Genomic DNA, 12687 nt, shown 5'->3' on the forward strand with positions numbered 1-12687 from the left:
TATATATATATATATATGACCCCTATTGCTAAGGATTTGGCCCAAAGGGATGATTGTATGAATGAGATATGGTTCCAGAGGACAACAACCAGTAGCAATGGTAGTTTTACCATTTACCATACAGGTACAGTATCTGTATGATGTTATTTTAGATGAAAATAACACAACAACCACAGTTAGAGTTTCATGTTTAGTTAAATCATGCAGTGCTTTAGGCCTGCTTACTTTTACTTTTATGTTTTGTGTGTTTGATTTATTATGGGTCATTAATTTAATCTAATTTTATGTTTTCTTTTTTCTTTTTTTTCTTTTCATTTATTTATTTATTTTTTCTACAAAGAGTTTTTTATTGCTGGTGCATGTATTTCAGGGTAATTAAGTTAATGGCAGATGGAGAGTTTATGAGTTGAAGCATGTTATTGGGTTATTGAATATTTAGTAGATAAGCATGTCTGGGCATTTTCATCATGCTTATTATTTGTGATTAGAATTGTCTGGGGCTTTTCTTTGAACAATTTTTATCTGCTCGTGGCCAGTTGTTGACTAAGTCCGAAGCAACTAAATGTTTAGTAAGCTTCACTATGGGATTTGCAAACTGTAGTTTTGTCTACATTTCTTTGTTTGAACAACTGAGACTGTATTCCCAGTAACTAAAAAATTGTTGCTTAACTTGAAAATGTCTATAAATGAATTTTGGATAATTTTCTTAGTGTTTTAAGTGCTTTCATTAGGGAATAATTGTCTCAGTGTTGTCAAGTCTGCTTGGTTGTGGTTGTCCAGCACTGTAAGTCCTCCTGCACCCTTTACAGATGGAGACTATGAGCACCATGGGGTACAGTTGTCCTACCACTCCTGGAGCACAATCCACTTATTCCACACAGATGGATTATAAAGTCTAGAATCTCTATCTAGATACAATGTGTCCACTTGTAAGGGTATACTTTTTTTTTTCTAGCTTAAAGTTATTTTGCATTAAGCCTCAGTCTCATAACTTCATAACTTATTGAAGATGATTGCATTTAAATATCAATTACTTAAATGATATTGTATGTGCAGTAACTTATATAGATTTATAATTCATATAGATTTATAATTTAGCAAGTTTTTGAGGATATCTGTTTTTCAGTTAGCATTTTGCCAGGTCATTCTGGTAGTTTTAAATATTTTTACTATATATGATATTTAAAGATGGCAGCTTAGTTCATAGGTGTATGTTAGAGAATGATATATTTACTTTTAAGTATGGTTAGGTTGATGGATCTCAATATTTCAGATGGAGGTAATGAGCTCATTTACTGCTTCGCGACCTACCACTCCTGGCACAAAGTCTGATGCCACATCCAAAATGATTGCCTGAGTATTACAACTCTTAAGAATCCATTATGGTGCAGCTTGAGAGTTTTTAATGTTTGTTTGAAAAGCACAAACTGCATTTGTAGATCTGATAATGTTAGAAGAGTCCGTCCACAGCATGATTTAAGATTTGTTTTAGTCTAATGATGTCACATCTCAAAGTTTTATTTTATATAACACTTATATATAGATTGGTAAATAGATAGATAGGTAGATAGATATCCTGATTTGTAAGAGTTCAGTTGTTCATAGTTGTGTAGTAACTTACTAGGTTAGATACAAAAGACTTGTTTTCTTGGAAACTGCAGAATTGTAACTTATCTTCTATCTAGAAACCATTGTGGTGTGTGTTTGGCTCACAGCTGAAAGGTCCAGTATTCAGATCCTCAGTCAGGCACATACTTATGAGGTTTTCTGTATTAGGGCTCATGTTCACCTTGCATAATAGATTAATTAAATTGTGACCATTCAAGAAAGGGAACCAGCAACCTTCCTCGTATATATGGTTACCATATCAGAATTTTAGTTTTTTGCTTAATACAAAGAGTACGTATTCAAGGTGTGTGCACTAATACTTGCAGCCTTGGGCCATGCCTATTAAGGAACAAAGTATAAGCTAGGTTGAAGTTTAACAGTTACAGTTTTGCCATTTCCAAGAGATGTGTTAGTTCATAAGATTTCATTCCATTCCATAAGGAACTTATTCAGTATTCAGTGCACAGAAAACATATTTTAGAATCTTTAATGGATTCATTTTGGTAGTATTAACATATTTAAATTAATCTCTAACAAATAAACTGCCAACAACGTCCATCCAAACAGTCCGTCCATGAAATTATAACTTATTTTCTCATGTATATTTTAATAAATGTAATAATTCTTATGTTACTGGTCTTTTTCACTATGCTAATACTGTTCAGTACATCCAGCATCCTACAACTACCACTCAAGGCTGGAGACTCCTCCCACATAACATACACTGTTAAAACTGGTCTTTATTGACTACAGATGATCCACATGCCACAATGATTCAATCAGACTGACATGCTTCATGAAAGGGGGAAGGTTTCCCCCTTCCCACATACACACATCACACTCGCTCTTCCTCTCATACAAATATTCTCTAAAGCTAAATTAAAATCCATTTTAGTCCCTGGGGCACCAAGAAGGGAAAGGATTAATTCTGTAACCACATTGTTGGAATAAGCTGTGTAATACCAAGGTGTCTATGCATTAGGTCCTTGACAGCAGAACTGACATACTGCTTTTCCATTAAAGTTACATTCCCCTTCCTACAATTTCAATGTGGCCAGCTGATTGACACAGATGCAGTCTTGCACCAAATTTGTTTTTTTCTAAGACTGCATTATGCATGAAAGATATGGCTGGCAATGCCAGCCTATGGTGATTGGGTACATAACTGAAGTACTTTTTGCAATGAGAGAAATAGCAAATACTTTTTAGTTGGAAGGTGGTTTGCAATGCTGTGTTAAGAGACAGCCAAACTAGTGTGGAGCTAAGAAATTATCTTGGAAATAGGCACATCAGTATTATAGCATGAGACCACAGCTAAAAGTGAGGATGAGAATGATTAGATGAAATGTAAGATTATCTAAAAAGAATAACAATATGAAGTAATGTACTTGAAGGTTGCATGTATTCCACATAACAATGCAGTTTGACAAGTTGCTGTAAGATGATAAGGCTTGAAATATGGAAATGCAATGGTGACAATGATAAAATTGTAAAATATCACATTATCACCAACTAGGCATAGCTTTGTAAGAAAATATTTAATTTCATCCAAAACTCCATGACATCATCATGTAGTACAGTTGCTGCCATAAATCTGGTTCCCATCAATAATCAGGTTTCAGAAGTCAGCTATGGAGCTACCTTAACTTAAACTAAGAATTACATACAAGTATTACCTATGCACAAAAAGGATGTAGAGAATTATGCTCTTTATGTAATTTCTTTATTTCTGTGAAACAAGGTGTACAAGATTTGCAAATATATTTGTAATATTGAAAGAGAAACACAGAACTGGACGTGTGAATCCCTTCCTATTTTGGGCAGGAGGAGGCAAGGGAGGTAACTTGCTGCTCCCAACGCCTGTACTCCAAAGTCTAAAAAAAAGTAGCTAATAATAAAGTTGAATTTTCCTCAGATTAAGTTGCACATGTTTCCTACATTCTGAACCTGAACCTCTTTCTGCCCAAAATATGAAAGCAAGCAAGCAAATGCAGTGCAGCTTATATGCAATCATGAAGGCGAGGTGAACATTGATAAAGCTTTCAAAATAATAAATCTGTAGTAGTGATTAAAACCTTAAAATTCTATCAATGGTAATATCTAGATCTGCAGCAATGATAATCTTAGTTTCTTAGTTTCATTATTTAAAAAGTAATAATATATATATATATATATATATATATATATATATATATATATATATATATATATATATATATATATATATATATATATATATATATATATATATATATATATTATACTCAGATGGGTTTTCACTTTTAAGGATAGGGGGAAAAGTGTTGCCAACCGCAGTGTAGCCAAATCTCAAAAAAGGTAGGCAGTTCCCCCTAATGTAACTTAAATAATTTTTAGCACTCCAAAGGAAAATCAATAAAATCTAATGTAAAAGATTTTAAAGATACCAAAGAGTCAAGCTTTTCTAAGAGTTGTGTAGGAGCTCACTCAATAATAGTAAACATTCTGCTTAGATAATAAATATTTTCTGCTGAGCTGCATGTGCCAAAGAGGATTATTGTCAAACCCAAGCTCAGAAACTTAAAAATATATAGTACTACATAGAACCAACTATCCCAGCTGTGACAACTCTATGTTGTAGAAAGAAGTAAACAATTTTATCCTGGGCCAACTAGTCAAGGGTCATGAGTAGTACACTATTATGACCTTTGTTATGCAATATTAATGAGACAGGCAGCTGAGAGCCCACAGGGGCAAGATAACACAGCAACAGCACTGAAATCTTGCAAAAAGTCACTGATAACATGTAATGTGAAAGTTTCTAAATAACCCTACAAGAACTCGGAAAAATAAGAGCAGTGTAGGCATCCACACAGTACCATTTCAGGTATGACAAAAGGGACAACACAATGACTTTTAAACTAATAAGTATAAACATTAATACAAGAACATTATGCTCCTCAGATGTGTTATGTACAACTCAACATAAGAGTTGGACAGTCTTTGGGAGGAATGACTATACCCAGACAGCCATCTGGTAATGGCCACGATCCCAAGGTATGCACTTAGGCCAGTAAGACAGCCTTGTGTGGCGACATCACTGCACATCACATAACCCTTTTGATAATGATGATAGGCAGTGAAAGAGTGTGATGGGTTGCCAACATTGTGTTTTCTGCATTAGCCTCAAAGAAAATGAATAAAAATGTGTTTTTTTGTAAATGATCTGTGTTTGTGGACAGCCATGCTATTATGGAAGGACACAGTGGTCATGTTGGGACAGGTTATAAGTGCCTGTCATGCTGGGAGAGTGATTGCCTTCTCATTCCCACTCAGTGGGTGTACCTCACCCCTGGCAGGGTAGAGGGTGCCCTGGCAAACTAAGGTGAGACAACAACAAACTGGAAGACTGGACTGTCTCCAAGACGACCTCCACATCGGGCAGCTCCTGGCAGGGCAGGCACCAGGGAGCCGCTGATGGGGTTTTGGAAGAACTGAGTCAAGTTGTTATTATCCTCCGTGCTGTCCAGGGGCCTCTACCCCAGCCTGTGGGGGAGAGAGGCATGGTCTACATGAGGGGTAACTGAGTCAAGTTGTTGTTATCTTCCCTGCTGTCTGGGGCCCCTTACCTCAGCCTTGTGGGGGGGTGAGAGGCATGGTCTGCATGAGGGGGGAATGCATAGAGTTTTGGCTTTAATTTGGAACCTGCGAGGCAGTTTGTAAGCCACAAGAATCAGATAGAATCTTGGTGACAAACATTTGGTTTTCAAGAACTGCTGCTGCTGCAGTGAATTTTAAAGTATGATGAATTTTGATATTTACTTTTGTAGGCTCTGATGAGGCCAGGTCAGGTGGATCTTCAATGCTTTAGAACAAAGCTCTCGTGTATTATTGCTATAGTGCTACATAATATATATTTATATATTCATATATTCATATACGATATAATATCAAGAAAGTGCAACATAAAATTTCAAACTCTAGCCAGACCACCACACTGCTGGGAGATTCTTTTGATGTTTAGGCAACATGACGCACTTCCACACCAACATAGGTTGAACTAGTCCTTTTCAGCAGCAGTGAGATGCTCTGGCTGGCAACAGTATACTGGCTGCTGCCTTACCCCTACTGGCAGCCCTAGTGTTCCATCACTGCCTCCACTGCCATGGCAAAGAACTGTAGCATCCAAAGATGCTGAGATGGTGTCACATCTGTAGCAGACTACAGTACAAGTCCACCTGTTGTGCTAGATGTCGGCAACAGTAGCAGTGCACCAGGCACCACGCAGGGGCAGGGCGCCAAGGGTGTGGCTGATATGCACAGAGTGGCAGTGGATCCAGCCAGAACCAAGAAACGTTTCCTGAAGGTGGGGCACTGGTGCAACTGAGCTGTGCAGTTAGAACACAGGTGCTGTATGCCTCATTTAATGCCCAAGTAATGGGCCTGGTGCTTTTGTTCCCTTTACTGGAACACTTTTATGACCATGTCCTGTCTGAGCTGGCTTCATAGCTGCCCTTCCAGGCTTGCATTTTGTAGGCATATACAGCCAACACAACTCCATGTCACCTGCTCCACTCTCAATGAAAGGAGAGGTACCAAAACGTTTGTTGGTGGTGGTGGAGGTGGTGAGTCCACTCTTAGAAGAAATAAACTTATGGTTGATTATCAGGAGCAATCCTTTAGTTCTCAGTAGCTGGGAGTGGGCGGCGTGTCAGTTGCGTGGTGCCCACCAACTGGGTTTGGTATGATGATATTGTTTTTCTAATTAAATGCTGTGGTTTTACTTGTGATTCCTGCATTAAATGGCACCTGACTGATTCTTTGCCCAGTGTCAGCAACTGGCGGGCCCACGCAAGGCGCCGTGCTGCCCTGGCACTCTTCAGGATACACAAGAAAGACCAGCCTGCTAGTGTCACTGCCCTAGGACACCCAACAGCTGCTCCCAGCACCTACCCATTGAGAAACATGAATGTCTCCTGATGAAAAATAGCTTTGCTCATTATCCTTTTGTATATATATATATATATATATATATATATATATATATATATATATATATATATATATATATATATATATATATATATATATATATATATATATATATATATATATATATATATATATATATATATATATTTATATATATATATATATATATATATATATATTTATATATATATATATATATATATATATATATTATATATATATATATATATATATATATATATATATATATATATATATATATATATATATATATATATATATATATATATATATATATATATATATATATATATATATATATATATATATATATATATATATATATATATATATATATATATATATATATATATATATATATATATATATATATATATATATATATATATATATATATATATATATATATATATATATATATATATATATATATATATGGCAACTTACAGCCTGCAACCAACAGACCCAGGTAACCACTGGCTGACCAAACCAGCTCAGGTGAGACCTGCAATGTGTAGCTGTAGGTCTGGATGTCAGCCAGATCATGGATGCCTGTGGGAAGTTAAGATACAGCTTGGCTGTGGTGGGGGAGGAGCCGCAAGGGTCCCTGAGCTTCACTACAGCAACCTACAAAGGGACAAGCAGTCCATGGGGTTCCCTGCCCAGCTTGGTCTCTGTGCAAGGCTGCTGATCATTCCTCTAGTAAAAATTCACTTTCCCTGCGAGGAACAAAACTCGTCTAGGGTGGTCCCTCAGAGGTCCCAAGAAGCAGGAATCCCAGTTGAAATAAGTAAAAGGGGCATCAGACAAAGAGGAAAGGGCAGCTGCCAGACCAAGAGGAGGACCCCAAACTCATAGCTCAGGAAATATTGAATTTCAGGTGTGAGTTGCATGAAAAAAAAAAAAAAAAGGCTTAGGAATGTACAGCTCAGATTCAAAAGTCTACAACACTACTTGACCCTAACTCAAGGCTAGTGTGGCAGTACTCTTGAGGGTGGTGTCTCTTGTGTATCGTGAAGTGCCAAGTGTTCCCTATTCATCATCAGAGAGCAGGTCCTTCTTGCTCTTGCCATTCTTCCCATTCTTGCTGTTACCATTTTTCATGTACTGGGAAAGGAGGTCGATGGGCAGAGGGAAGATGATGGTGGAGTTCTTCTCAGCGCTGATGGCGTTGAGTGTCTGCATGTAGCGCAGCTGCAGAACAGAGTAGGACTGTTAGCTTTGGGTGGGGGACTATGGGAGAGATAGGGGAGGGACAAGGGCCAGTAAGGTGGCTATAAGTAGTAAACAGAGGCTCACAGAGGCCAGATGGCTAATGGTCTAAGTGAGTTCTAACAATGCCAGAGTGAGGGCAGTAGTGATGGCAGTGTAGAGCAGTGATTAAATGAATAACAGTCTGAGATAAACTGGCATTTTGTTCTGATTTTTATTTAACTCTGTAGCTGCATTTTCAGGATCAAATAAGTTGCTTCATTATTTAATGAAGAGGTCCGAACAATCATTATTTACACAGGACTTAAGTCTAGCCTTAGCTTAGTATGCAGAATAGATAAACTTCACAAGAATGGCGGAACATGCAGAGTTATAGATGCTGCCTCCGAGTCATGCACCCTCTTGCAAGTGAAGGTTTTCTCGCTTTTAACTTCTGACCATTCCATTGTCCGCCTTAGTTAGCTGTGTTAGGTTTAGCTGAAGACTTTAGCTTTAGTCCAAGGTCAGCGTGGCTCCAGTGTTTAGCAGCAGACAGAGACGGCACGGCAGCATACCAGCCTAGCTCACCTACGTCACAGCTATGGAAGGAGCCTGCTGCTGTGACCTGCACAGGCCAAGTAAACCTGCACAGGTCATGACCTTTAAGTACAGGTTAGAATCCTCCTGTACAAAGTCACAGTGAACAAGCCAGAGTTTGTTTACAAGACAGTTCCGAGTATAGGCTGCAACACTGGGTTGTGTCTGCAGTCATTGCTACTGGCAGGCCATTATGCTCCTAGTGAAAAAAAGGTTCCTGTACAAAATACATATACTCATAGACTAATTATGTTCTCTGATAATAGGCTAAGGTACCTGTACACGCAAGTCTCCAACCCCCAGTGCCAGCAGTAAAGGCCAGTGGTCTGCCACAAGCCAGCCATTTGCTTCTCTACTTCGCCATAAAACACCTGTGTAGGACCATTCCTTGGCTCATGAATAAGAGGAGAAGCAACTGTCTGGCAGAGTAGCAGCCCAGCACGCTGAGAGAGACTCATGGTGCAGGTGGGGGAGGAGGGGTGAACAAAATGCTCCTGAAACGCTCCAGAACAAACAAATCCAGATTGTTGCTGGAGGGACGTAGGTAGGTGTTGGGGGAGGAGAACAGTACTGGGGCAGGGTTGTCATGCCTACTGTACGTCTCCCTCGAGGTACACACAGTGATCCTCATGCAGCGACTTCTGTGTGCACTTTTTTATGTGTACTATCATACCCTCCACTGTAAAAGTTACATAAAAACCTGATGGGTAAAGCTCTACATTTATGCTATACTTCTTTCTCTCTAGCAGTAGGAAAAATGTATGGTGATTCAGCACGCAAAGTGAAAAAAAAATCATGGAGGGTCCAAGTGTAGCACTGGTTGCCTGAAACCATCAACTATGACAACAGGGTTGCCTTGGTGGGTTGTGGAATTGGAGTAGTGGTAGTGGTGGTGGTGGTAGAGGTTATGGTGGTGGTGGTAGCAAACAGGTGGTGAGGGAGAGAGAGATGAATAAAAGGGAGGATTAAGTAAAAGGAAAGTAAGGGGAATTATACTTGAGTTACTGGAGGCATAATGAGTGACAGAAATGGTTGTCAGGATGTTAAGGATGGTGGAGAATATAACTGTGGTGCTGTAATAGTAACAGGAACAGTAAGGATGCCTGCAATGCCATGTGATAGTAATGCATTGCACAAACTGCTAACAATAGTAGAGATACTGGTGGCAGATTTTGTCTTAGGTGATGAAATTGTAAAAAATGTGGCATGGTGATGGAGGCCCTAATGCCCTGCCTATGTAGTGTGGTGAGTGATCCCTGCTTCTTGAATACCTATGAAAAAAAGTGACAAACACTTAAATAAGCACCTCAAATCATCCTCTATCTTTCAATTACTACATTCCTTTCTGTATCTTACATATTACAGCTGTCGTCACCTGGAGGATTGAGGGCTTCAGCTTTATTCCTGCCTACATCACCTCTTTATTGGGCCTACCTTCCCTTCCTGTCACTGCATCACTATCTTGTCAATGTCGTGCCTAACTTTGCCACCACTAACACCCTCACCTGTACATATCACACTGACACTAATATTTCTACATCTCAAAAGCTCCAGTTCACCTTTTCAGCCAACCTTCCTTCATCACTCCCATAGGATATACTTCATTACCTCTCTACTACCAAAGCTAGCACCAATATAAGAAATAAATAATAATCATAATACGTTAAATAAATTGAAAATAGCCCACTCCAATTGATAACAAATGGTTACAATGGAGACTAACTCCACACACACACACACACACACTCACATACTCTCACACTCATACACACACACACACACACACAACAGCTGGATCTCTGAAGGAAGGTATGGGATATGGTGGCTTGACTTCTTCGAGGTGACCGAGTGCTCCATCACTTACCATTCGTTATGTCATCAGGTGGTGGTTTACAACAGTACTAACTAGGCATAGCTACACAAACTATTGGCTTCAGTATCAATTCTAGAGAAGCACAGGTGAGGGGCAGATGGCTGGCTGAGTGGTGTGCAGATGAGGGGGTGAATGGCAAAATTTACTGAGTTAGCAAATGGAATGAGTTACACACACACACACACACACACACACACACACACACACACACACACACACACACACACACACACACACACACACACACCACTCTCTCTCACTATGCTAAACAAAAAGTGAAACAGTGAGCTACAGTACATCTCACCTCCATATCTATCTACTTGTAAGCGACCATATAATGTCATGCCATTACACACACACACACACACACACACACACACACACACACATTGCAGTGCTGAAATTTCTCTCTCTCTCTCTCTCTCTCTCTCTCTCTCTCTCTCTCTCTCTCTCTCTTGTACACAAGTGCTGTATGAATGACTACATAATTACACTGACAGCTTACAGCAGCAACAGTGAAGGACCTAATGAGGTGGAGGCCACCACACCTCACAATTACTTTCAGATGGAGGAAGAGGAGGAGGAAAAGGAGCTGGAAGAGGAGTAGGTAGGAATGGGGTTGAGGAGGAGGATGAGGATGAGGATGAGGATGAGGATGTATGGAGGTGTTGGTGGTGTGGTGAGGGCAGTGACATACTAAAAAAAAATAATAAATAAATAAAAAAAAAAAATGAAGAAAAAAAGGTCAGGTGGGGTTATCATCTTGCCACAACAGGTGACACAAATGCATGTGAGAGACGCTCAGGTGGGATCATCATCATTTAATCGTGTTGTCAGCAGTGGTGGGCTACGTGTGGGTGAGGCTGACCTGCTGCAGCCGGGGGGGTCATACAGTAGTCAAGGCCACTCCTTTTGTTGCAGAACGACTGGTGTAAAGTTTTCAATACAGCACAGACTGACAATCCTTTATCCAACATTGTAAAGTCCTGGATTCTTCAAAATATCTCATGTTCCTTGTGCTGGCAACATGACAGATTGACATTTTTATGCCAGTATTACAACAGCTGCACAGTATTATCAACATTATCAGAAAATTTACCAATGCATCTCTTACTTCAAACATGTGATATTTCTGACTTAAACTGATTCTTCAGAACATCAATTACAGTATTTTTTCCACACCACAATAATTTTTTTTACAGCTTGACTCATGGTTTGTTTTCTGGAATGTAGCTTGACTTGGGATAGATTTTTGATAGATTTTCATTTAAGTTGACAGATATCACTTTTCCAGGATACATCATATACGGTTAGCAGAGGTGTATGTGTGTGTGTGTGTGTGTGTGTGTGTGTGTGTGTGTGTGTGTGTGTGTGTGTGTGTGTGTGTGTGTGTGTGTGTGTGTGTGTGTGTGTGTGTGTGTGTGTGTGTGTGTGTGTGTGTGTGTGTGTTCCAAAATTTGAAACTCTTCCAGTCCCGAATATTATGGATAAAGGATTCTCAACCTGTAGTGGTGGTAGTTAGTAGTAGTAGTAGTAGTAGTAGTAGTAGTAGTAGTAGTAGTAGTAGTAGTAGTAGTAGTAGCAGCAGCAGCAGCAGCAGCAGCAGCAGCAGCAACAGCAGTAGTAGTAGTAGTAGTAGTAGTAATAGTAGTAGTAGAAACGGAGATAGTGAATTAGAAACAGGATAACAGTTGAATAGTAGTAGTAGTAGTAAAATAAAAGTAGAAACAGAGACAGTAAATTAGTAGCAGGATAACTGTAGAATAGTAGTAGTAGTAGTAGTAGTATTAGTAGTAGTAGTGGTAGGAGGAGGAAGAGGAGGAAACAGCAGGAGCATAGTTCAAAAAGAACTGTAAAAGAGCATTAGAAGTAGTAGTAGTAAGTAGAAATATTAGCATATATAGTACTAATGATAATTATAATGACAGTATGAAAATACAAAAAAATAACTTGTGTCAGATAAATAAATATTACACAACAATGATAATCAGAATTCCAGACAGGAACAGTGTTGGTTTGGTCACTAACAGACAGGTCTAGAAGTAAACAAGACCTTAGGAAATCAGATATCTTAGTACTGGAAAGAGAAGGAAAAATCGTCCTATAAAAAGAGCGTGACTCGTGACCCTGTATGACCCCGGCAGCAAGGTCAGGGGGGGAGGGTGTCTGTACCTTCTTATTCCTTAATGAAATATTTTATGATGTCAATGGGCAGCGGGAAAACAATGGTAGAGTTCTTTTCTGCAGAGATGGAGCTCAGTGTCTGCAGGTATCGCAGCTGTAGGGGGAGAGAGCAGAGTTACACTCACATGCACACACAAGCACGCGCTCACACACATAAATAATCATACAATATCTGAGACATCACAGCTGCTTTGCGAGGTTTGACAGGTGGCAATACACACGCAGGAAAAAGAAAAAAAAAG

The 12687-nt window shown here is 39.1% G+C and overlaps 2 protein-coding genes across 20 annotated transcripts in view; one reads left to right on the forward strand and one right to left on the reverse strand.

The window, feature by feature from the left end:
• LOC135106544 (uncharacterized) overlaps window positions 1-2236 on the forward strand; it is a 12780-nt gene extending 10544 nt beyond the window's left edge. For 3 of the 4 annotated variants that reach the window (XM_064015698.1, XM_064015700.1, XM_064015701.1), the window contains 2 exons: window positions 810-929; window positions 1274-2236. In XM_064015698.1, coding sequence (XP_063871768.1) covers window positions 810-899 — 90 coding nt within the window. In that variant the 3' untranslated portion in view covers window positions 900-929; window positions 1274-2236. The remainder of the gene's footprint in view (window positions 1-809; window positions 930-1273) is intronic. The other variant, XM_064015699.1, reaches the window with a different exon arrangement.
• LOC135106545 (band 7 protein AGAP004871-like) overlaps window positions 1-12687 on the reverse strand; it is a 94257-nt gene that overhangs the window by 12318 nt on the left and 69252 nt on the right. For 7 of the 16 annotated variants that reach the window (XM_064015708.1, XM_064015706.1, XM_064015705.1 and 4 more), the window contains exon 8: window positions 7488-7794. The exons of 1 other annotated variant lie outside the window; for it this stretch is intronic. In XM_064015708.1, coding sequence (XP_063871778.1) covers window positions 7633-7794 — 162 coding nt within the window. In that variant the 3' untranslated portion in view covers window positions 7488-7632. Of the gene's footprint in view, window positions 1-7487; window positions 7795-12433; window positions 12540-12687 lie in introns of those variants that run through there. 8 more of the 16 variants (XM_064015716.1, XM_064015715.1, XM_064015714.1 and 5 more) reach the window with 2 other exon arrangements.

Source organism: Scylla paramamosain, chromosome 13, assembly GCF_035594125.1.
Source record: "Scylla paramamosain isolate STU-SP2022 chromosome 13, ASM3559412v1, whole genome shotgun sequence".
In the NCBI taxonomy this organism is placed as follows: domain Eukaryota; kingdom Metazoa; phylum Arthropoda; class Malacostraca; order Decapoda; family Portunidae; genus Scylla; species Scylla paramamosain.